Source organism: Panonychus citri, unplaced genomic scaffold (assembly GCF_014898815.1).
Source record: "Panonychus citri isolate SS breed McGregor unplaced genomic scaffold, ASM1489881v1 Contig00141, whole genome shotgun sequence".
In the NCBI taxonomy this organism is placed as follows: Eukaryota; Metazoa; Arthropoda; class Arachnida; order Trombidiformes; family Tetranychidae; genus Panonychus; species Panonychus citri.
In genome coordinates, this window is record NW_026515546.1 from 2,479,458 (window position 1) to 2,502,709 (window position 23,252).

At 31.5% G+C, this 23,252-nt stretch overlaps 2 protein-coding genes across 2 annotated transcripts; one reads left to right on the top strand and one right to left on the bottom strand.

The window, feature by feature from the left end:
• Nucleotides 1–8,515: 8,515 nt before the first annotated feature.
• On the bottom strand, nt 8,516–13,743 carry LOC128395079 (MAM and LDL-receptor class A domain-containing protein 1-like). Its single transcript, XM_053355472.1, is given in 10 exon segments — nt 8,516–8,904; nt 8,974–9,049; nt 9,123–9,769; nt 9,850–10,287; nt 10,290–10,445; nt 10,991–11,275; nt 11,368–11,716; nt 12,739–13,328; nt 13,402–13,690; nt 13,723–13,743. Coding segments are annotated over 10 exon segments (2,895 nt in total). The 3' UTR covers nt 8,516–8,860.
• A 1,527-nt stretch (nt 13,744–15,270) lies between these two features.
• On the top strand, nt 15,271–23,045 carry LOC128395106 (stomatin-4-like). The gene is made up of 7 exons (XM_053355509.1): nt 15,271–15,704; nt 15,955–16,308; nt 21,615–21,718; nt 21,797–21,952; nt 22,058–22,317; nt 22,472–22,550; nt 22,703–23,045. Exons 1-7 carry the CDS (start codon nt 15,650–15,652, stop codon nt 22,907–22,909), a joined length of 1,215 nt encoding a protein of 404 aa, XP_053211484.1. The 5' UTR covers nt 15,271–15,649; the 3' UTR covers nt 22,910–23,045.
• Nucleotides 23,046–23,252: the final 207 nt, after the last annotated feature.

Here is a 23,252-nt window from a genome sequence, read left to right on the forward strand (position 1 = left end):
GATACTAATACAATTGGTGATGACCATGGTGAGCAGGATGGGATAACAATTCCATCATCTATTAATTCATTAATTGAAGTTTCTGCTACTTTTCTTTTTAAATCTGACATTCTATAAGGTTTTTGAGATATTGGAGGATGATTTCCAGTATCGATTGAGTGTGCATAAACATTAGAGAATCCTAATTCTTTGGATGTGGCAGCGAAAACCACTCGATATTTAGTTATTAATTCATTTAATTTGTTTCGTGTTGTTGGTTGAATTTCACTGTTCACTCCAAGTTTTAAGTCATTAATTATATTATTAATATAAATTTCTTCATCAACTAAATTTTCTTCCCCATCACCGGAGACTGAAAATAATGAAGATAAACTAATTGTTGATGAATAGTCACTTCTTGTGATTAATTGTGTATTTGATGATGATTGTATTTGATTCGAGTCATAATTAGATGAGATGATTGATGATGTGGTTAATTGTTTTGTATTTGCTTTGAAATTTAAATCTATGTTTTCGAATTTTTCCTTTGGGTTCAATGGAATGATTAATTTTCTTCGTTTACAATCAATGAAAAATTTTCCTTTTTCTAGAATATTTTGTCCAATGATGGCCTCAATTCCTGATGGCAAGGTATCAACAATAATCATAGGTGATTTAATTTCTATTTTAGTTGGACCATCGGGAATTTCTATTTTGATGTACGTCTCACCAATTACTTTTAGTGGTTGATTTCCAGCAGTTAAATGAATTGGACCCTTGTAGTTGTGATAATCCAGTGATAATTTATGAGCTAAATGTTTGGACAGTAATGAGACTTCGGCTCCTGTATCAACCAAACATTCTACCTCCTTTTCTTTAATTTTTGCTTTAGTAAATATTAATTGATTCTTTTCTTTGAATAAATTTGAAATGATTGAACTCGAAATTTTTACTTCATCATCATCACCATATTCAGTATAAACTGTTTTAACCACTTTGGTTCTTTTATCACTTGATGGTGATCTTGATCTTGATCTTGGTCTACCTCTACCTTGGGGGTGAGGAGAGTTTTGTCGTGGTCGTCCTCTAGGTCGAGGACTTAAAGATCGATTTCGTGGTGTAGTTGATTGAGGGTAATTCTGATATCCTTCTGGTCGAGGTGGACGCATCGAACGAGGAGGCGATCTACTTAAATTTCTGTTTAAAAACCAAGGTTGTTTTCTATTATCTTGTGATTGATTTTGGGTTCTCCAATTATCATCTTTAGATGTCGATGGACCTTGAGTTGCCCATCCGATACTTTTTTGATCATCTCGAGGTCTGTCCACTCTTCGGGGACATTCATTTCTTTTATGTCCAGGCTCATTGCAACCGTAACATATGATTGGTTGATTATTTTCGTTTGATTGATTATTTTGTCGATAGTTATTCATTCTATAATTATTTCGATAATTACCACGATAATTATTTGTATTTCGATAATTTTCAGTTCGATAGTTATCATTTCGATAATTACTATTTCCATAATCATTTCGATTACGATAGTTGTCTCTCTCTCGCTTTTTCATATCTTGCTGGAAAGTTAAACAATCTAATCTTTCGGTAATTTGTTGTAAATGTTGCGATAATGCCGTTATTGTATTTTTTAACTGTTCATTCTCTTCGGATTCAGTTAAATCATCATTTTTTGATAATGTTGATCGTTCAGCTAATGTCACTTTAGTAATAAAGTCAGAGGTAGAATCAGCTGTCAGTAAATCTAATCTAGTTCGAATGTTTGATTTTAAACCTCTGTCGATGAAGCTATTTACTAATTCTTCTTGCATGTCTGGGTTAATTCTTCTACATAGATCTCGAACCTCGTAAGAGTAAGAAATAGCTGATTGATCTGAACGTTGTTTCTTATTATTTAACTCTTTAATTAAATTTTTCCGGTAACCTGAAGGAGCTAAATCTGAAACCAATTTGACTTTTAAATCTTCAAAAGTTTTCGGAATATTATCACCAGTTAAGGGCTTAATTCTACATCGGTACCATCTACTAGCGGTACCAGTTAAATAAGCAGGTAAAGCTTTTAGTTTAATCTCTTCATCCCAATCAAGAGCAACTGCAGCTGATTCAAAATGATCAAGCCAATCTAATAAATCCTCATCCCCATCACCGGAGAAATTAGGAATATGTAATTGTTGATTTACCGTTGAATTTAATTTATTTTTCTTTTCTCTACCTATCTCCAGCACCGGGGTAGTTAATAGAGGTTGATCATCCATAATTAAGGAGAAAAGTGTGTTTCAATATAAAATTGGTGTAATTTAAATGTAAACCAGATTGTCAATATGATAAATGGAGAGAGAAGAATTAATAATTGTATAACTTTGATTGTAGTATCATTAAATTGAATTCCAAATATTAGGTGTATAGCTTCCTGTTCCTCTATTTCTAAAAGGTGATCATTATCATTCATATCACCAGAAAATAATGATTAAACAAAAAAATAAACAAAATGTTTTGCACATAATGAAAATTAAAAGAGAGAGACTTAATATTAAAAGAGTGAGACTAAAATAGTAAGAGAGAGAGACTAAAGTAAGAGAGAGAGACTAAAGTAAGAGAGAGACTAAAGTAAGAGAGAGAGACTAAAGTAAGAGAGAGACTAAAGTAAGAGAGAGAGACTAAAGTAAGAGAGAGAGACTGAAGTAAGAGAGAGAGACTAAAGTAAGAGAGAGACTAAAGTAAGAGAGAGACTAAAGTAAGAGAGAGAGACTAAAGTAAGAGAGAGAATAAAATAAGAGAGAGACTAAAGTAAAAGAGAGAGAATAAAATAAGAGAGAGAGACTAAAGTAAGAGAGAGAGACTAAAGTAAGAGAGAGAGACTAAAGTAAGAGAGAGACTAAAGTAAAAGAGAGAGAATAAAATAAGAGAGAGAGACTAAAGTAAGAGAGAGAAGAGAGAGACTTAAATTTAGTTCTATTCAATCGTTGACCAAGTTAATTGTATTTGATTGAGAAAGAAGTTAAATCTCTTCAATTGAGTATAGTGATGATTATATTTAATTGGTTACTTATTTAATTGTAATTAATAGATAATGGTTAATTAGTAGAACACAATGTTTTTACCTAAATTAGAGGTTGAGTGCTTTCAATTGTTATTACATGCAATTAAGTTCAAAAGGTTCAATAATTTTACCTTTAATTGCGGTTGAGTGCTTTCAATTGTTATTACATGCAATTTAGTTCAACAGGTTCAATAATTTTACCTTTAATTATGGTTGAGTGCTTTCAATTGTTATTACATGCAATTTAGTTCAAAAGGTTCAATAATTTTACCTTTAATTATGGTTGAGTGCTTTCAATTGTTATCAAAGTTTAATAAGTACACGTCAGTTATGATTGAATAGATTCAATTGTTATTCAAGGTTCAATAAGCACAAGTTAATTATAGTTGAATAGATTCAATTGTTACTCAAAGTTTAATAAGTACACGTCAGTTATGATTGAATAGATTCAATTGTTGAAGGTAATTGTTGTTTTGATTCAATGATTTTAATCTTTTCATTCAATTGTTGAAGGTAATTGTTGTTTTAATCTTTTCATTCAATTGTTGAAGTTAATTATTGTTTTGATTCAATGATTTTAATCTTTTCATTCAATTGTTGAAGGTAATTGTTGTTTTGATTCAATGATTTTAATCTTTTCATTCAATTGTTGAAGTTAATTATTGTTTTGATTCAATGATTTTAATCTTTTCATTCAATTGTTGAAGGTAATTGTTGTTTTGATTCAATGGTTTTAATCTTTTCATTCAATTGTTGAAGTTAATTATTGTTTTGATTCAATGATTTTAATCTTTTCATTCAATTGCTGAAGTTAATTATTGTTTTGATTCAATGATTTTATTTTGATTATAGTTGATTGATCGATTGTTGTAAAGTTCAATTCAATTTGAAAAGATAGATAATTAACTTTAGTTATGGTTGGTTAGTTCAATTATTGTACAGTTCACTTGTTATATCTGATTTTTGTTTGAGTAATTTTTAAATTACTGTTTCTCAAGGTTTATTTATAGATGAATTAATTGGATCTTACTGAGAAATGTATTTTATTTGGATCTTATAACGTCAAAAAAAACGAGGTAACTGCTAATTGTATTGGATTCGTATTGGACTATTTTAATTCTAGGTCGTCGTTATTTTGCTTATATTTTGCTCGAAAAGGCTAATTCAATCAATAATTAACTGTGTTTGATCTTCAGACATATATGATAAGAGTGAGTAAAAAAAATAAAATTTTAACAGGAAATTCATTATTACACAAAATCGATTAAAACAAGATTGATTCTCGTCAATTGTAGTTGATAAAGTAAAGATGACAAATAATCTTAGCAGCTTTTAATTGGTCACAGATGACAAATACTTGAAGAAATTATCTCAACAATTTTGACTGGTCAAACCTGAGAAAGAATTAAATCAAACACAAAATTTGATCATTGATTTTTCTTGTTTCTAAAGGTGAAAATCTCTTATTTGTGTCTTTTATAATTGGTTTGATCTTGAACGACCTTATTTTGGTAAAGTTCAGAGAGAGAAAATAAAGAAAATGCAGTTCAAAAGTGGAAGAAACAAACTGGAATACACTTTCCCTAATGAATATCGTAATTTGGTCACTTGAGTCTTGCTTAAACAATTACTCTCATCTTACCAAAAGTGAAAATATTAGGTGGTTTGATTTCTCTTGTACTTATTAAAATGGAAGTAAAATGTATTTTAAAGGTAAAACCAGATTAAGTTTAAAATATGAATATGAAATATGAAATGTATAAAAACAGCACTTATCTTTTCCTTTCAATTTGATCTCCTTTGATAATGGTTACCAGGTTGGGTTGAAGAAAAATGGATTTCCTTTTTGATTTCTCTTTTGTCTGATTGATTTAATTTGATATTTTATTAAGTTTATTTAATTGACAATGAAAGCTATATATACTCAATCAACAAATATGGAACCAGAAAGGTGATGAGTAGAATTTCCACTCCTTGATCTATCCGCAAGGTTGTAAGGTTGAATTAACCAATTCCACTTTAAATGAATTTAAAGTACTTTTAATTTAACTAAATTTTGTTACAAGATCAGTTGTTTAACTGATTACAACACTTTATTCATTTAATCAGTTTGTCCTTTGATTACTCTATTCGAGTCACTTTGTATCTGTTACAGTTGTTTTTTTATTTTGAAGGTCTTAAATTTCACTTAGGTTTTAACTAATATAATGTCACTTTTATATTAACACCACTGATTTTGTTACGTAGTAAATATTACTAATGTAAGATCATTTTTTTTAAATTTTTAATGAATCACATAACAAATAGATCTCGGTGGGACCTCCAATATGGAAAGAAAATAACTATTATAAAACTATTGCAATTAATTGCCACATAAACACTTTATTAATAAAAGTAGAGCGGCACTTGGGTAACTTTTCCCCGACTTTCCATACCTAAAATGGCCGAAAACTGGCCATTATATGGTTAGTGAGGGAGATTATCTTCTCCCTTATCTTCATCTTCTTCCTCAAATTTCATCCAATAAGGATAACCAGGTACCACGTGAGAGGTGGTACCTGGTTGAACAAAGAAACTGGTGGTGTAACCAGTTTGGTTACAATACCATTGAGTTGGCCATAAAAAGTAGGTCTAGAAAAATAAGGTCTGATCGGTGCATCATATGGTCCCAAAGAAATGCCACCGCTAAGTTTAGTTTGTTTCCGTGAAAAATACCGAAAAACCCGAATAACTCAAAAACGCATGGGTCTACAAGTAAACTGAGTACACTGTTGAACTTGTCATAAAAAGTTGTATCTAAAAAGTTGGGTCCAATTGGTGCATCATAGTGTCCCAAAAAAGTTACATTTAATTCCCAAGGGAAAAAAATTTTTTATTCTGTCCAGCCAGTTCGACTCAGTTCACCGAGAGCTTTCGATTGATATCTATTTCATAAAATTCGGAAAAGTTCAGTAAAAAATCCCATCATTTAATTTGCATCGTAACAATTACTAAATAGTAACTTTTGTAGGCGAAGTTAATTTGAGGTTATTCAATGAATAATGACCTATATACATTAATAAGTGTTCTGGTCGTGGTGACAGGATAATCAATCCCATTTACGAGAATTGAAATGATTTTTTCAGCTAAGAAAATGATCTGAAGTTAGTTAAATTCGGTAAGGCATAAGATATGTCCGTCGGCTCAAGAGTCTCTCTTTAAGCTGATTTTCTTCTCGGCTTGAGACTGGAGGCTTTTCTAGAAAATTAATTAAATTTAATTTCGAATAAATTTTGATAATTAAAGAAATAATTTTTAATCAATATCAATAGAATCAGAAGAAAATGGATTATTTTTTAAATGTTGAAGTGTTACTTCAAAGTTAAGAGCAGGTTGTTTTCTATTGTGGTACTTTTTTTTGTACAAAAATTCGACTAAATGATCATCGCGATTTGGTCCATTTGTCGAAGTTGGTATATGTTCTTTCAATGACCTCCAATTTCGTTCAATTGTTTGAGTGTGTACATTTTTATCACGAGGATTCAAAAAATTTTCATTATGATTGACATACGCATGGAAGTAATAATGATGATTTAGTTTCTGATAAGATTTCCACCCGTCAGAATAAATTGTTGTTCCTGGTAAAATTTTCCTCTTAATTACCTCTAATAATGTCTCTTCTCTTCGGTTCGGAACAACTTCGGCAAAAGCTAATTTAGATTGTCGTTCGATTCCACCGAAAACCCAAACTTGTTCCACTTGATCCTTAGATAATCGACCCTTGTTACTTTTTCTTTTATAGACCATTGTCTCATCTATTTCGACCTCTTTTCCTATTCCTCCGATCATTTTTTCATTTTTATTCATGACATTAAAACACATCTAGTGAGAAAACAATTAAAATGATCATTAATAAAAATTCGAAACTTTTCGATTAATCGAAAAATTTTCGATAATCGAATGAATCGTCTAAATGTTTCAGGTCACAGGTCAGTAAGTATATGTCATAGAAAAAAAACAAGAACAGATCCTGAACGTACGTTTCAAGCTGATTCAGAATATATATGATGTTCATGTAGTTCGGCTACATTTGAGTTGAAAGTTCAATCGTGTCAAAGTATCAAAAAAATCGACAAATTGTCGAACGTTTAATAAAATAAAAAAACAACAAATGAAGCAAAATTGAATCTAAATATATCACTGAATTGCATTTTTTACGCTGATTAAGATGAATTAAACAAAAAAACTCAGACCTCAATATTTAAAAAAAAGTTACCAAATTGTGATCAAACTCACCTGTCGTAATAGTTTAAAGTGGTGAGCAATAGTTGGTTCAGATATCCCTAAGTCGAGAGGCCATTGAAATGGTTTTGTTACTACACCAACAGAAAATCACCTTCAAAAACATCAAAATGTCGAGTTTCGATTTCTCGAAAATAGTCCCTTTTGTCCAATTTAATTGCTGTCGACACTTTCGGCAAACAAATCCCTTACCAAACTTTGATTGTTTAATTTTTCTCATCACCATTGTACCACTACAGTCACTTTTAAAACAATTTTTGGGTAAATGACCAGGAATTAAACCTGAGTCAACAATATAATTTAAGCCCGGAATATCATCATTGGGAGAAACAATTACACGATCAAAATTAACTAAATTAAGTTTATCTTTTGATGACATTTTTGATTCTTTAATGTTTTTATTAAGAAAATTATTTGTTTTACAATTTAGAGTAAAATGTGGTCTAATTTGCGCCTTAATTGCCTAATAAAGTGTCACCTATTATGTGATTTTTTAATTGATTGTTTGATTAAATTTAAATTTAATTAATTTTCTAGAAAAGCCTCCAGTCTCAAGCCGAGAAGAAAATCAGCTTAAAGAGAGACTCTTGAGCCGACGGACATATCTTATGCCTTACCTTAAATTCTAATAATAATGTGACATTCATTATTTGGATCAAAATATTAATAGTTATCGAGTTGAGAACTTTTAAAAAAGCCATTTTCTCAAAACTTTTGAAATTGAAAGGAAAAGTTAAATCCAAGTTAACGAAATAGTCAAAAACATTACTTGTGATTAATCAGCTGCGATCATCTGATAATCAAATGATCTAAATAAAAATAATCCGATATGCAAATTAAGAAACAAAATGCATCCAATCTATGATGGTTCAGGTCTACTCTTGTGAGGGACTCTTGAGAGGCATCAACTAAATTTGCTTAATGAAACCTGAATAAAGAATGAAGATCCACATCATCATACAGTTAATCGTATATCATCAATTCACTAATTATCGATATTTTGTTTATTTGATTTTAATAGTTGGTCTTTTATTATAAAATGATTGAGATACGAAGTTGGCAACGTAACTTTACCTTGAAACTTGGTAACTTGGTTTTGGTGGACGAAGCATTTCCCATATTGTCCGAATACGCTGACCATTTACTCAACTTTGCATCGTATCAAAAAGTATCGTTCAATTAAGATGAAAACAGGTCAAATAGTATTGCTAAATATTAAGATTATTATTGTTAGATTGGTTTAAATTAATCAACCATAATTAAATTTTATTATTTGAATTCAACTCAATCCATCAATTAAATTCAAGTTTAATTTTGGCTCCTCTTTGAATTGAGAAAATTGAATGGACTGACTTCTCTAGTTGTTAACTAGCTTTTTCATTTTGTTGGCTTGATCAATAGATCATCTTTCTTGATTTTTTGTCTATGAAACATTCAATTCAGTCAGTCCATTCATATATAATGCCCAATGCAGATCAAAACAGGTCAAATGAATTATAAAAATTAATTTGGAAACAATCAACTGATTGATAATCGTAATGTTTTTTACTCTTCAGCTTTCGGTTTAACAGCGGCTTCAATTGGTCGAGCTACAAGTTAATAAATTGGCAATAAGATCGTTAATAACTTGGGGATTATTAATATTGTTATTTACTCACTTTGACAAGTACCATTGTAAAATGTAACATCATCGATTGCATATCCTCCATCAACCGCTTCCCCTTCAACTAGAATCTAAAAGATAATTTAATTTGCAAAATTTTAATTATCAACGCATTTGATTGTTTTCCTTTTCTATTTCTCTTACCTGGTAAGGTGTTTCTCCGTTGATTGTAACCTGGCCATAGTACCAAAGAGATCTTCGAGTTTCTAAAAATCGAGCTTGAATTGACCATAAAAGAGTTCGAGGCTCTTTCTCTTTGCTCGATTCTCCGGTTGTCGATGCACTTGGTGCTGGTGCTGTTGCTGCTGCGGGTGTTTCAGCGATATCAGTGTCCGAAGCTGTTTCTCCTCCACTTATTTGGTAAATGTTCAATGTGGTTGATTCACCTCGTCCAAATCCTGAGAACCAAAAGCTGATACAAGCCTTGGTTACATCTCCAGTTATCGCTGGAAACTTTGGACTTCGTAGACTTGGACTTTGTAAGGTATTCTGATTGAAAACGTCAAAGTAAACATATCCCACCGGTGCTCTAAAGGTGTGATCTTGAAGATTTGCTGGACGTACATTGGGTGTTGCCAATTTCCATGAGACTGGAAGTACTTTTGGATCATTAAGACTTGACCTTATTGAGGAAACTGCATTTTTATGAGCAATAAGTGAATCTTTGGCCGCTGAAGATGATAATAGTTGACCTGGTTTACTAATTGGAAGTCGCGTTTCATTTTTCCAGCCACAAAGAGTCTTATCGAATGAACATTCGCCTGAAACAGCTTCAGCATTCACCGGAATCGCTTTTGTTTCAAAAGAGAAAAAAATGAAATCTCATTAGCATTTAAATTAAAAATCGAAATGTATTATTTTTCTTTCTTACCTTTACAATTACCATCGAAAAAGCTTATATCATCCAAAGCAATCGATCCAACCCTTGCGTCGCCCCAAATACCTTCGATTACCACTTGGTACACATTCTTGGGAGATTTTACCTTCTCCTCGTCACCTTCTTTAGTTTTCACCCCCAACGGGACTTGAGCTCGTCTCCATTTTAACGATTGATGATTATTCAATTTCCAGATTGGTATTAATATCGTCTCACCATAGTCCCCAACCGTCCGAAGGTATACTCTAAGTCCACCAAGATTTGGTCCACCAGGTTCAATGACCCGTTGGTACATAAAATAATAAAAGGACATACACTTGGGAAGATCAGGTGAGGTCTCGAATTCTGGGCTGACAATCCAGGCTGAAGTACCTCCACGTTGTGGTTGAATAGCATCACCATTTAGACTCAAAAAGTAACCGTTTGCATTTTCTTAGTATGGTCATGTTTTGGTCCATAACTACCGAAACTAAATTGCCGAATCCAATCAAAATCATCTAACCCACTATGAGGAAGTGGATTTGTCCAGTAGCACATATTTTCCTCGAATGTACAATCACCCGATTTTCGTGCAGCCGTTTGAGGTGAAACTGAATTAGCAAATTGAATAGAACAACGTAAAGATAGTAACAGCCAAGAGACCATTCAATTAGAGACAGATATTAAATATCTTAGAGAAATGAACTGATAACTATTGGTCAATTGCGTGTTTGAATAAATTACTGATAAATGATTATTATGATTAACCAAATAATTAAACTGGACCCAGAAAACATTTGACTGACCATAGAAATGACCCATATCATTTTCATCGTTACAAAGAAAAACCTTAACCTTTATTATGAACACATTGAATTGAGGTCATTTCCGAAGATCATGGTTTACCCATTAGCATTTTGTCTTCTCCCATTGACCAACAAACTGACCATCACCATGAATAGATTATCATTATCAGGAAATAGTTGACGTTTCATCTTTATCATCTTCATTATCCTTTCGTGAGCCATTAAATTGGATCAGATGAAAACTGGGTTACCCATATGATCATTATCATATAACATTGTCACCTAATTAGGTTAACCTTTAACTGACCAACTAATGAATAAGAAAAATAAAACTGAGCAAATAAACTTACTTGGACAAACACCTTGTTCAATTGAAATGCTATCGATTGCAATATTACCCAGGTAATTTGGTCCAATGATACCTTCAAATATAATGTTAAAAGCCACTGAAGATGCGATCGGTAATTGAGCTTGGTACCAATTGTTTCCCGATTCACCGGACATTTCCCATAGAACTTTATCTCCAGAGGCTTTATCATCTTTAGGTGCTTCTGTTGGACGGTACTTAACTCGTAAAGTGCCAATACCATTGCCGTACATGTGAGTTGCAAATTTAAAACAGAAAGGACCGTTTTCTGGATCATAATAAGAAGGTAAGAAAACAAAGACATAAGAAAAACAAGAGAACATTAAAATTTGAATTTTTCTTTTTTCTTTTACTCCTTACCTGTGGGTGGAAATGAAGGTGATATTAGTACCGCTTTGTCCCCAGGTCTTCGTGGATAAGCAGCATTAATGTACAAAAATCCACCCAATGGATACTCTTTACTGAAACTGTAATAATCTCGAGCTGGTCCAGTGAAAAAATTGTCTGATCCTCGACCCAATTTCCAATCAAAATCATCAGTCTCTAGCTCATTCGTCCAGCCACACATTCCACCTTCAAAGGTACAATGTCCATGACAAACTCCTTCCGTTTCCTCTAAAGGTGATATTTGAATATCATCAACAGCAATATAACCACGATAGGCACGTTCAGGTTCACTGGAACTCTTGGCAATACCCTCCAATACAATCTATGAAATCAAATAGCGTTGAAGAAAATCCAAGTATAAGTTCCAATAAATTCATTATTCAGAATGTTAGTTAAAAACAACTTGAAGATTAATGATTGATCAGTTGCAATCACCTGATAATAAGATGATCTGACAATAAATATCCGATATGCAATTTAATTGCAAAAACGGTTCATATCTGATTCAGTTAGGCTCTTAAAGAGGATAAAAATTCCGACTGAATTGTCTTGCAAAATCTGAATAAAAAAAATGAGGATTCCTCATTGAATAATATTCAGTCATCTCTGTATAGTAGGTTATTTTTTCTTACAAAGAAATAGAACTTTGTCAATATATATGATTCGTTTGATATCCGAATACTTGATTGAGATGAATAAAAAACTACTTCTAGCCTATTGATTATTTCTAATTAGAAGAATTAATTAGGATTAATGGACTAATCATACTAATTGTTAATCTTTTTACCAATAATCGACCGACTACATACGAGAATGAATTGAGGAAGTAGAAGAGTAATAATTGAACGAAGATCATGATGATTAAACTCAACTGAACATCAACCACTAAAAGGTAAACAAACAATATGCTTGATTTATGATTAACTTCCTGTTGAGTTTTCTGTTTTCAGTCCAACAATCAATTCCATCTCAATCTAATCGCATTTATCATTTGGATGATGATGAATGTTGACATTTAGTCAACTTAGTTTTCGTTTTTATAGCATCACAATGTGGATACATTGAAAATTCAGTAAATTCGTTTAAAAAATCTGCACTTTTTTTTCATGTTTGGAAAAAGTTTTCGAATTGATTTATGGTGATTTTTTTTCGAAGTAAATTATATATTAGATTATCCATTTTTTACGATTTTCATGTAACCATGATGGTTGTTCATAATGACAAGATGATATTATATTCATCTTTATGATAATAATGATTTATTCAAATACCCTTGGGAGGTATTGGAACTTTTTTCCGTTGTGTTCGAATATTTTTTTATAAATTTTCGAATTTTTTTCTTACCTGATGATAAGTTTCATAGGTATATGCAACTTCTGCTTTGATCCAGACTCCATCAGTGTGAGTTCGTGACTCCCAAAGAGTTTGATTGTCCATAGTTTCCGTATCCTTGACCACTAATCTTAACTTGTCCGCTGAAAGTCCATCAATGTTGAAAAAAAATCCAATACAATGACCTACAGGTCCAGTTCGAGTAATGTTTGAACTAAGAAGATGAGCTCGATTGGGAATGGTCACTATTGGATCGTCAAAGGTTAGCCTGAGTAAGGGTTGTTTGAAGACCGATAGCTTATCAGCTAGTCGACTACCCAATGAAGAGCCGCTGCCTCCACTTCCTTGTGAGGCCATTAAAGTCCTTGAATCTGAGCCCGAAACTGCAGCTTGTCCATTTACAAGTCCGCCTGGACCTAAATTACCTGGTAATCCACTAGTAACTCCACTCATTCCTAATTGACTATTTGTTGAGTTAACATTTCTAAATAGATCATCTCGAGCTGGAATCTTGACCGAAGCGGTTTTATCACTTTCCAAAGCGGCACTTGAGAAAACCCGGTCGATAATTTTATAAGACGTTTCAAAGTAAATATAACCACCTTGGAGCAATTTAAATGATAAATCATCAGATAAAGTGAGCATTTAATTATAAATTTCTCAATTTTAACTTACCATTAGCATCTCCAAGTGTGTGGTCAGTCAAAGGTCCGCCAAGCCAATAGGCAGTTGTACCCTGTCCTTTTGACCAGTGAACATTTGGATGGTCATCTTCAGGGTAAGTCCATGAACATTCCGTTAACAATGAACCTGAGCCAAAATCACAGAGTAAAGTTCGAGATTCATCTTCAACCCCAGCGGCATTTTCCGCCTGACGCTTGAACCGTGTTAATGGTCCAGTTTCAGTATCAAACCATGATAATACCCATAAGATGGACACGATAAAAGTGAAAAAACAATCAAACTAATCAATACAATTGCCTGGTTATTACAAACATAACAGAAGATTAAATCCATTTTAAATTGTTCACTAAATAAAATTCACAATTTAAATGTCAATTTAAAAAGCAAAATCAAACAGAACCTCGAGAGTTAATCAACACCTTCAATTAACAGTGGAACCGGTTAATCAACTAGTTAATCAAAATTATCACCAAAATGTTGAGCAGGAAATCAATGTTAATTTTATCAACTATCACAATCAGTTGATTGCACTGATCACAATTAATTGCAACACACTCGCAAAACTGGTTAATTTTAAGTGAAAACTAATAAGAAACTGGTTACATTTAATTGAAATAGAAACTAAAATGAACAAAAATTTAAATAAATTCAATTGAAAGTAAAAATCCAATTGATGAAAGCTAACAATTAATACTCACCTTAATTATTAGATAATCAAATCAAATGACCACAAGGTAACCATGGGAATGACCAGAGGAAGATCAAATTTGAGATGAATTTTTTTCCATAGGAATCATATTAATCTAGGCTATTAAATGAATCATTATTAATATTAAATAATCGTTTTCTATGCCTCCCTCCATGATTAGTTGATTATTATTCATGGTTAACTGATCAACTAGTTCATTAAAACAGGTTAAATTAAGTTAATTAGGCCAATGGATTTTGTTAATTGTGATGAAAGATCACAAAATGATTACACTTTTGAAAACAATTGAATCAAAAATCGTAACTAATTAAAATAATTTTGTTGAAAGTTTTGTAATTAGTTTTTTAATATTTGCTACAATTATTAATAATTGTAAAAGTGTCTAATTGATTAATTGTGGTTTCAATTAATCGACAAAATGATTAAGGTGATCAAATCTTAACAGTTTTCCGTGTACTTTATCATTAATAAATTGTGATAATCAAACAAAAAACCCCGATGATAATTAGTAAATTAGCACGCGATTCCTGATGAATGATTGTGTTCATGAGGTTCATGGTTAATGATGATGAGATAATAGTTCAATCATCATGAAGAAGATAATGAAAATGTCTGAGTAAAAAAAGTTCATGAGTTTCATGATTGAACGGAAAGAGATAAATGTTTATACTCATTCCAATAAACCTAAACTTTATCCTCCTACACTCTTATCTGTATCTCGCCATGATCATGATGATTATCTGATGGCTTCAATCATATTAAATGAGTTAAAAGTATCAAATTGATTTAACAGTTAGGGTGGAAATCAAAGATGAAACTTATATAAAAAAAAACTCAGAATTAAGGGGAGAAAAAAAGTTCCATGAAATGTTATCTCATTCAGAGGTAATATCAGAGTGACTGAGCTACAGAATTTAAAGTGAATGGCATTCGAAAATGTTTCAATGATGAGAAGATGATGATGGGAAGGATAAGGAAGAAGAAATGATGAAAAAAAGTTCTGAAAGAAAATCAGTAACTTGAAATATCGATCAAAATGTTCAGATTCTTTGGTGAAGATTTTTTTCTTCTTCTTTCTTGAAACTGAGTCTGAGCTAAATAAACAATAATGGTAACATCTCACTACGATTATCATCATTGACGATGATAATCACATTGGCTTTTGACTGTTATTACAATTTAACAGCAATCAAGTAAACTTATTAAAATCTATCATGATTTAATTGTGTTTGCTGAACAATCAACTTTGATTCTGTAACAAATTTATCTTTTTTTTGTGAGCATGAAATTAAAGTTAATCTTAATCATTTGGTTCGATTGTTATGTTGTTTGTTAATTGTTGTGTCAAATTGATAAAGTGAAATGGAAATATCAACAATTGTCAATCATAATATTTATCAATTACTTTGATGGATTAATTTTCACTGAAATCAAAAGTTATAAAGTTTTTAATTTGTGTTCATTGGATTAAATTGTTTATAAATATTAAAGATAAGTTAATTTATTCAATTCGTATGAAAGAAATTCATAATGTCATCATCAGGACGAGTTTATCATGTTGGTGACTCGATAGAAACTAATTTCGGTAAGTAATTAATAGCTCTTAATCACCCTTAGTATCATTGATAATTAGCATAGATACAGTAAAGAAACTATATAAAGCAATTAGTGAAAATGATTAACTCTCTGCTCTTGACAGTTGCGATATGATTAACCAATTTACATGAGTAAATTTGGTCTTATTTGTAGCTTTTTAATGGAAAACAGATAAATTGTTTTCTCTTCATCATTAATATCTCTCTCTCTCTCTCTCTCTCTCTCTTACTACTCAACAGAATCATTTTGTATTCCACCACCGATTCCTCCCTCCCTTCAGCCAACACTTCCTTTACCTCCTCCACCACCGGTCTCACCCGCTGCAACCAATACAACAACAGCTACTGAGATGGGATCAGTGAGTATTGACCGTTTTGACATTATTGCCCCGAGGCGACCATCAAGTCTCAATGGGATCCAATTAAATTCAAAAGCTTCAGAACTAAACCATCAGTCAATTCCAAATCAGCACTTTTTCAATCGAGAATCAATCACTAACCATCACAATCAATCAATTAATCACCAAAATCACCAGGAACACCATCGTAATCATCACCCTAATCATAAATCTCATCGTAAATCAAGTATAATAGGTAATTAACTGCTAATAAAAACTTCTCTAAAATGTCCCGTTCCACATTTCGAAACGAAATTGACCTAAACGATAATATATCTGAACTTGACTTGTAATAAAAAGATTTTCTTTCGTCAATCAATAGACCTTAATAAGACATATATTTGTACAAAATTTCATGTCTGTATCTACCACTGTTCTCGAAATATAAGCTCGACGGAGATTGTGGTCGAAAGGGACATTTTAGAGAAGTTTTGATCTGACAAAACAAAGCTTTTTGATGTGTTTTACAAGAATCGCGACCTTGCTTTAAGTGCTACGAGAGTCCGTTTTAGGTGATACATACCCCTTTAAATGCTCAGAATTTGCTGTGAACTGTGACCCTTTTCTTCATGATATTGGCTTTATTTTTTCAGATTTTGAATTATATCCCACAGTCTTGTGATCCACATCAATTCACGTTTTACATTGAATATTATGAATTGTACTAATCTACGATTAAAAAGATTGACGACGAATTTAAGAAAAAAAAGAAACAACATTTAGCTTAAAAGAATTGTTCCATTTTAATTATCATCAATCTTTATGATACAACAATTCGATTAGTTTATTTAGTTCACGCATTCTATCCAAACTTGAGAATTCAATAAAGTTAATATGAACCATCCGGATTTAAAAATTGATATGGCACTTTTCTTGAAACAGGTTCATTAGTGGCCAATGAAGTTCCAAACAAACCAATCACAACTAATATTAGAGCTTGAATACAATAGTTGAAATTCATGATGATTTATCGTTGATTCGAGAAAAAGTTACTTGAGCACAAAAGACAATTAACACTTTGACTGTTGTTGTTAATCAAAACGATGATTGAATGAAAGTGATGATCTTTAAGTGAGTCATTAGTCTGCATTACTGATTGAAAGACAAATTTGTAAATTTCAATCCATCGCATGACCTTTTTTTACATTTATTGTTGGTTAATTACAAATTTTTGGATGCTAACTTAGATCTGCTAACCTGTGGGGGAAAAGTTTGGGACTTTTTGATCAAATACTCGTAGAAAGCGTAGTATTGAAGCTATTTTCATTAGTCTTCATTATACATTAATTTGATTGATTGATTTAGTTAGTTTTTCTTGTCAAATTGAGAATTCAAGAAATTCGCGTGGTTGGAAACCGATAAAAGCGCTTAGAACGATATGAATGTTGTTGTTATTCACGATGATTAGATGGGCAAAATGGAGACTTTGAAATGAAACAAATTAAACTGGTGATTAAAAAACTAGACCTTTGTCCTTCTTATATCATTCACAGAGGAAGTTCATTTGTCAATTGAATAAACATTGGTGATGAATTTCAAATATTAGTATTTTTCTCAGCTGAAAAAATGATAGTAATGATATACGATGTACTGAATGAGGATGAATCTTCATTCTTTATTCAGATTTTACTAAACAAACTTAATTGGTGCTTTTAGTGCCTCTCAGAAGCTAATCTAAATCATAATGAATTGAAGTCTTTTTTTTTTCCAAATAATTTACATATCGGATGATTTTCATTTAGATCATTTGATTATCAGGTGATTAATCATTAATCTTTAATTGACTTGAAAAACAAGTAAGATAATTAAATTAGATAGAAATAAAAAAAATTAATTGTTCTAAAAATTGTTTATTAACAAGAATAATCAGCATGTTCGTTGTATGTTGTGTTCTAAAGAGAAAAAGTTTGACATCAAAAATGTCTCAACAATTTTCATCTTTTTTTCATTTGAGTATTCATGTTACTCATTGAATAGAAACGAGGAAGCAAAATGGAAGCTTTCGAATCTTTTTTAAGATAAGTTACTAAAATTCGTAAATTCGTTTGAAATTCTGACAACCAATTTTTTTCTCTCGCTTGAATATTTGCAAGCGATTATCATGTAAACAAGACGATTTTATCATACATCAATCAAAGGATATCGATTATTGAAAAAATTCAGAAAATTGTCGACTTTGTTGAGAGAAAAGTTCGAAATTCAAAATCAAGATACAATCATGACCCAATTAACGGTTCTCAGATTGTCAAAAGACAAAAAGTTTCCACATCAAGATACTAATAGTAAGAGAAAAACTTTTGAAAAAAATCGAGATTAAGTTTATCTTAGCCAATGGTCAACATAAATAATGATAATTGATTAAATTGTCTAGAACTTTATAAATTGATTGGTTGATTAAATTGTTTCCAATATCATGGGAAAGGCGAAAAAGAAACAAAAATTCAAAAGGAAAACTTATGAAATCAAATGTCTTGACCACTTACTCTTTAAGTACTGTCCAAGTGTCCATTAAGCTATAATGACCACTACTCGTTGGAAATTGACGATTACAATGTTGATTGCGAGTTGAAATTTTCGAATCGAACCAAAAACTCAAAGAATTCTAACTCAATTCAATAGCCAATCTACTAAAGTTCATGAAAGATCAAGTTTTATATTATACATATGATTATTGCAATCGAATCGTTGAAATCGTATGAGCCTCAAAATGTTCATAAAGGTAACCCTTGAACTTTCGAGTTATTTTTTCTCTTGAATTCGAATTGAAAAAAGAAAAGTGAAATTTACATCCAACTTTTTTTCTCTATTCTTTTTTCAGCCATTCAGAACTTTCTCCTTGAATATCATGAATCTAACATTCATCGGTGATAATGATAATGTTACATTGTTATATTCAAATTGTTATTAGTTGATTTATTGAATCGACTATTGAAATATTCTGATTCCTTGTATGAGATAACTGAATTCTATGAAGATATATACAAGCTTAATGTGATTATTTAACATGGTATGAGTAAGATGATTAGTTTATTGTATTCAGGATATAACGGTAATGATTATGATGTTTATGATGATGAATGTATGATTAGTTTAAGAATAAATCTCATGGTAAATTGATTATCATCAGTATCGTATGAACAATTGTTGTTGTCTTGGATTAACTAACGATTCTGATGATGATTATATTCAAATAATAATAATGATCATCGTCATTATCATTCAGGATAAAAGTTTAATCATCATGGATTTCAGAATATATAATTTATATCCTGAATTTTTTCTTATTCCAGATAAACATTTTCTCTTCCATGAAAATCAAATTAAACTTGGCTTATCAACATTGAATTTACTATCTTCTTGATTGATTATCAGATGATAATCATCATTATCTTCAATCAATCTCTGAGTAAATTTAAAAGTTTCACAGATTAATTAGCTTATATTGTAATTAGTGATCGCAAGGTGTTTGGAACTGTTTATGATTCTGAATATTATGAAGCAATTTCTTCTGTGATTTTTGGTGGTGAAAAATGATCGTCATGATAAAGATGAAGATGATGAAATTACTCAGAAGAAAAGTGTCAAGATTGATGGTCAAGTCTCATGAGCATCTTTTTTCTATATGTGTTTGTGTGGATTGTCATTATCAACACCCAACATGATGAAGTGAAAATAGTTTAATGATGAGCGAGGGAGGAAAAATGATGAGGAGGAAAAGGAAATCGCTTAAATTCAGTAGGTTGATGAAAGATTTTTCCTCTTGGTCTCTCTTTCTATTTCTTCACAATAAATTCAGTGGGAGAGAAAGAGGAAGAGGTTTGGGTGGTGGAAGATGTAATAATAATGTTTAATCATGAATGAACTATTAATATCTATGGAAAGAGATGATTTTGATTCTTGTTTTAACAACTCTCATGATAAATCATTCTCATGACTTTATCTTATTTTCATGATAAGATAAAGATGCGATGATACAGATTATGCTTACATTTGATGATGATAATGTTTCTTACTAAAGTAGATGATTTGTTTTCGGGTTCTTTTTGGGTTAAATGATTTCCCTATTATATGTTTTTGGGTTGATTAGAAAGCCTAATGACTTTTTGATTGAAGATAAATGAGAAGTTTTTTATTGCTTCTCTCTCTCTCTCTCTCTCTCTCTCTCTCTCTCTCTCTCTCTCTCTCTCTCTCTGGCTGATTATTTCAACAGATATTTACATTACGTGGTTGACTAATTTTCTGAAACTGCGAACCTTTGTCTCTATGACATCGGTTTTAGTTTCGAAGATCTTTAAAATCTTTTGTGGTCTTACCCGTGGACTCGTATTACCGCATCACTTATTCACTTATCGTTTCATCGACAACTTCGAAAAAGATTGAAATCGAATTTAAGAAAAAAAAGAAACAACATTTAAATGGAAAGAATTATTTTAACTTGATAATCATTAAACTGCATGATACAACAATTCTTTTATATTCATATTATATTAATATTTACATTATTATATCATTGTTGGTAGCTGATTTAATCATTTAGTCAAAAAAATTAAATCAAAGATTGGAGAATCATTAATTACTAATCAAACACACATTAATTGTTACTCAACCCAATAAAAGGATATAAGGTTGGGTCACTAGGTCCTTGATTGTTGGATATTTGTCTCGATTCTCTTGAAAGAGGTTCATTGGTGGCCAACGAAGTTCCAAACAAGCCAATATAAACGATGAGGGCAGCTTGAATATAATAGTTTAAATTCATGATGATTTAGCGTTGATTCGAAACGAAAGTTACTTGAGCACAAAAGACAATTAAGACTTTGACTGTTGTTGTTTATCGAAACGATTGAATGAAAATGATGATCTTTAGGTGAGAAAAGTTTCACTTTCAAAGCAGTTGCTGGAGAAAATTAATTTATCGATAGTTAGAGGAAATGTCAACTTGGCAACAACAAAGCTGATTAATTACCTGTGAAAATGAGTCACAACGAAACCAATCATTGGTATTATATTCCCTTTTTTTGGTCTATTGATCTAATCTGCCATCTTTACTTCTAGTTTAAGGTGACTGTCCTTTAGGTTCTTTCCGTTCTTTCCGTTATTTTCTAGTTTTTCTGTAGATTTTGACACAAACGCCATAATGTTTATCGTCTTCTCTAATTCACTCAGATCTACATGCTTACTACGAATTGTTTGACTGAAACAACTTTGAAAAAAGGGATTAGAACGATATGAATGTTGTTGATATTCACGATGATTAGATGAGCGAAATAGTGACTTTGTGTGCTTTTAGTGCCAATTAAGTGTAACTGTGACAGAATGTAGGCTCTTGAAAGGTGAGAGACGATAAATGAGAATATATTTGGCTGATTGGAAGAAGTGAATCTCTCTCTCTCTCTCTCTGCAAAATCGAAGTTCGTTTGGATACTTTACTTGATTATTATACTATCAAATCCGATTACTTTATGTTTAATTTTTCTTCATTTTCTTGTTGATTTTCTTTAGTTAATGTCACCGAAGATCCAGCTTTCTGTACACAATTTCTTACGCTGTTTTCGGTTGTCCTAGTTATCACCTCGTTACCTTTTTCTTTGTTCTTCTGTATAAAGGTAAAAAGCAAATTTCATTTCTCTGGTCGATTCAATTTTTCCGATAAATTGTCTGAATTGAATTTCTTGTTTGTTTAGGTTGTTCAAGAATATGAAAGAGCCGTCATATTTAGATTAGGTCGTTTGGTTTCTGGTGGTGCTCGAGGTCCAGGAATTTTCTTCATAATCCCTTGTATTGATACTTATTCAAAGGTTGACCTGAGGACAGTTTCATTTGATGTTCCACCTCAAGAAGTAATTAATTTGCTTGGGTTCTTTTGATTTCATTTGTGACAAAATACTTTGTGAGCTTAGAATTAATAATTTTGTTTCTTAATCACTTTATTTTCTGACAATCAGATATTATCCAAAGATTCAGTAACCGTTGCTGTTGATGCTGTTGTTTACTTCCGTATTAGTAATGCCATTGCCTCGGTGTCTAATGTTGAAGATTATGCTCGATCAACTCGATTATTGGCAGCGACAACTCTTCGAAATGTTCTTGGGACCAAGAATTTATCGGAAATCCTTTCAGAACGAGAATCGATCAGCCACATGATCCAATCGAGTTTAGATGAAGCCACAGACTCTTGGGGTGTTAAAGTGGAAAGAGTTGAAGTGTAAGTGTCATTAGAGTAACAATGAAAAGATCATTACCGAAAAAGTTTTCCATTTACAATCAATCACTTTGATGAATCTATTAATTGTTGTAAATACTAATTCTATCTCTCATTCACTTCCACTTTATTGATTGTTCCATTATCATCTTAACAGTAAAGATGCTCGTCTACCATTCCAGCTACAACGAGCTATGGCTGCGGAAGCTGAAGCTACAAGAGAGGCAAGAGCAAAGGTTAGTTCATCAATAGAAGACAAACCAAAATCAAGGAAAAGAAATTAATCTTTGATGTTTCCTACTTTTCCACCTTTAACTTTGATTTTCCCTACAATTTGAAACCTCTGATACTAATTGTTTTCTATTCCTACTTCTCCATATTAATTAAGGTAATTGCTGCTGAAGGTGAACAAAGAGCTTCCAAAGCACTGAAAGAAGCGGCTGAGGTCATAATGGCTTCTCCAGCAGCTCTACAATTACGTTACCTTCAAACTTTAAGTTCAATTGCTGGAGAGAAAAATTCAACAATTGTTTTTCCTGTTCCAATGGAATTGTTCAGAGGTTTCACCGTTGGAACGATTTCCAATGAAATTTAATTACTTACCAAACACAAACACTGTAACTCTTATCATGATTATCATAGAACCATTGGAAACTGGACACTAATTAGCTATGTATAGAACTTTCAATAAAAGACTTTTTTTATTAACCAGTCGAATACTCAAATTATAATCCAATTCAATGCTCAGATGATTCATCAAAAACAATAATTCGCAACACGAATTAATTTATAAGTAAAATGAATTAGATAAAATAACAATATCAATTCGCATCTCATTTAAAAGTTTGGTTTCTTTGATCAAGAAACAATTGATTAAGAATTGATTTCACATTTGAAAAAGAAGCGCATTTTTAATTGACTATTTACTCAATAGATGG

What these genes read in the sequence shown, in the direction of transcription:
- LOC128395106 (XM_053355509.1), top strand. Translation starts at nt 15,650, where the DNA reads ATGTCATCATCAGGACGAGTTTATCATGTTGGTGACTCGATAGAAACT. An exon ending in CTCGATAGAAACTAATTTCG is followed by an intron (nt 15,705 to 15,954) that starts GTAAGTAATTAA and finishes ACTACTCAACAG; the next exon opens with AATCATTTTGTATTCCACCA. An exon ending in TCGTAAATCAAGTATAATAG is followed by an intron (nt 16,309 to 21,614) that starts GTAATTAACTGC and finishes GATTTTCTTTAG; the next exon opens with TTAATGTCACCGAAGATCCA.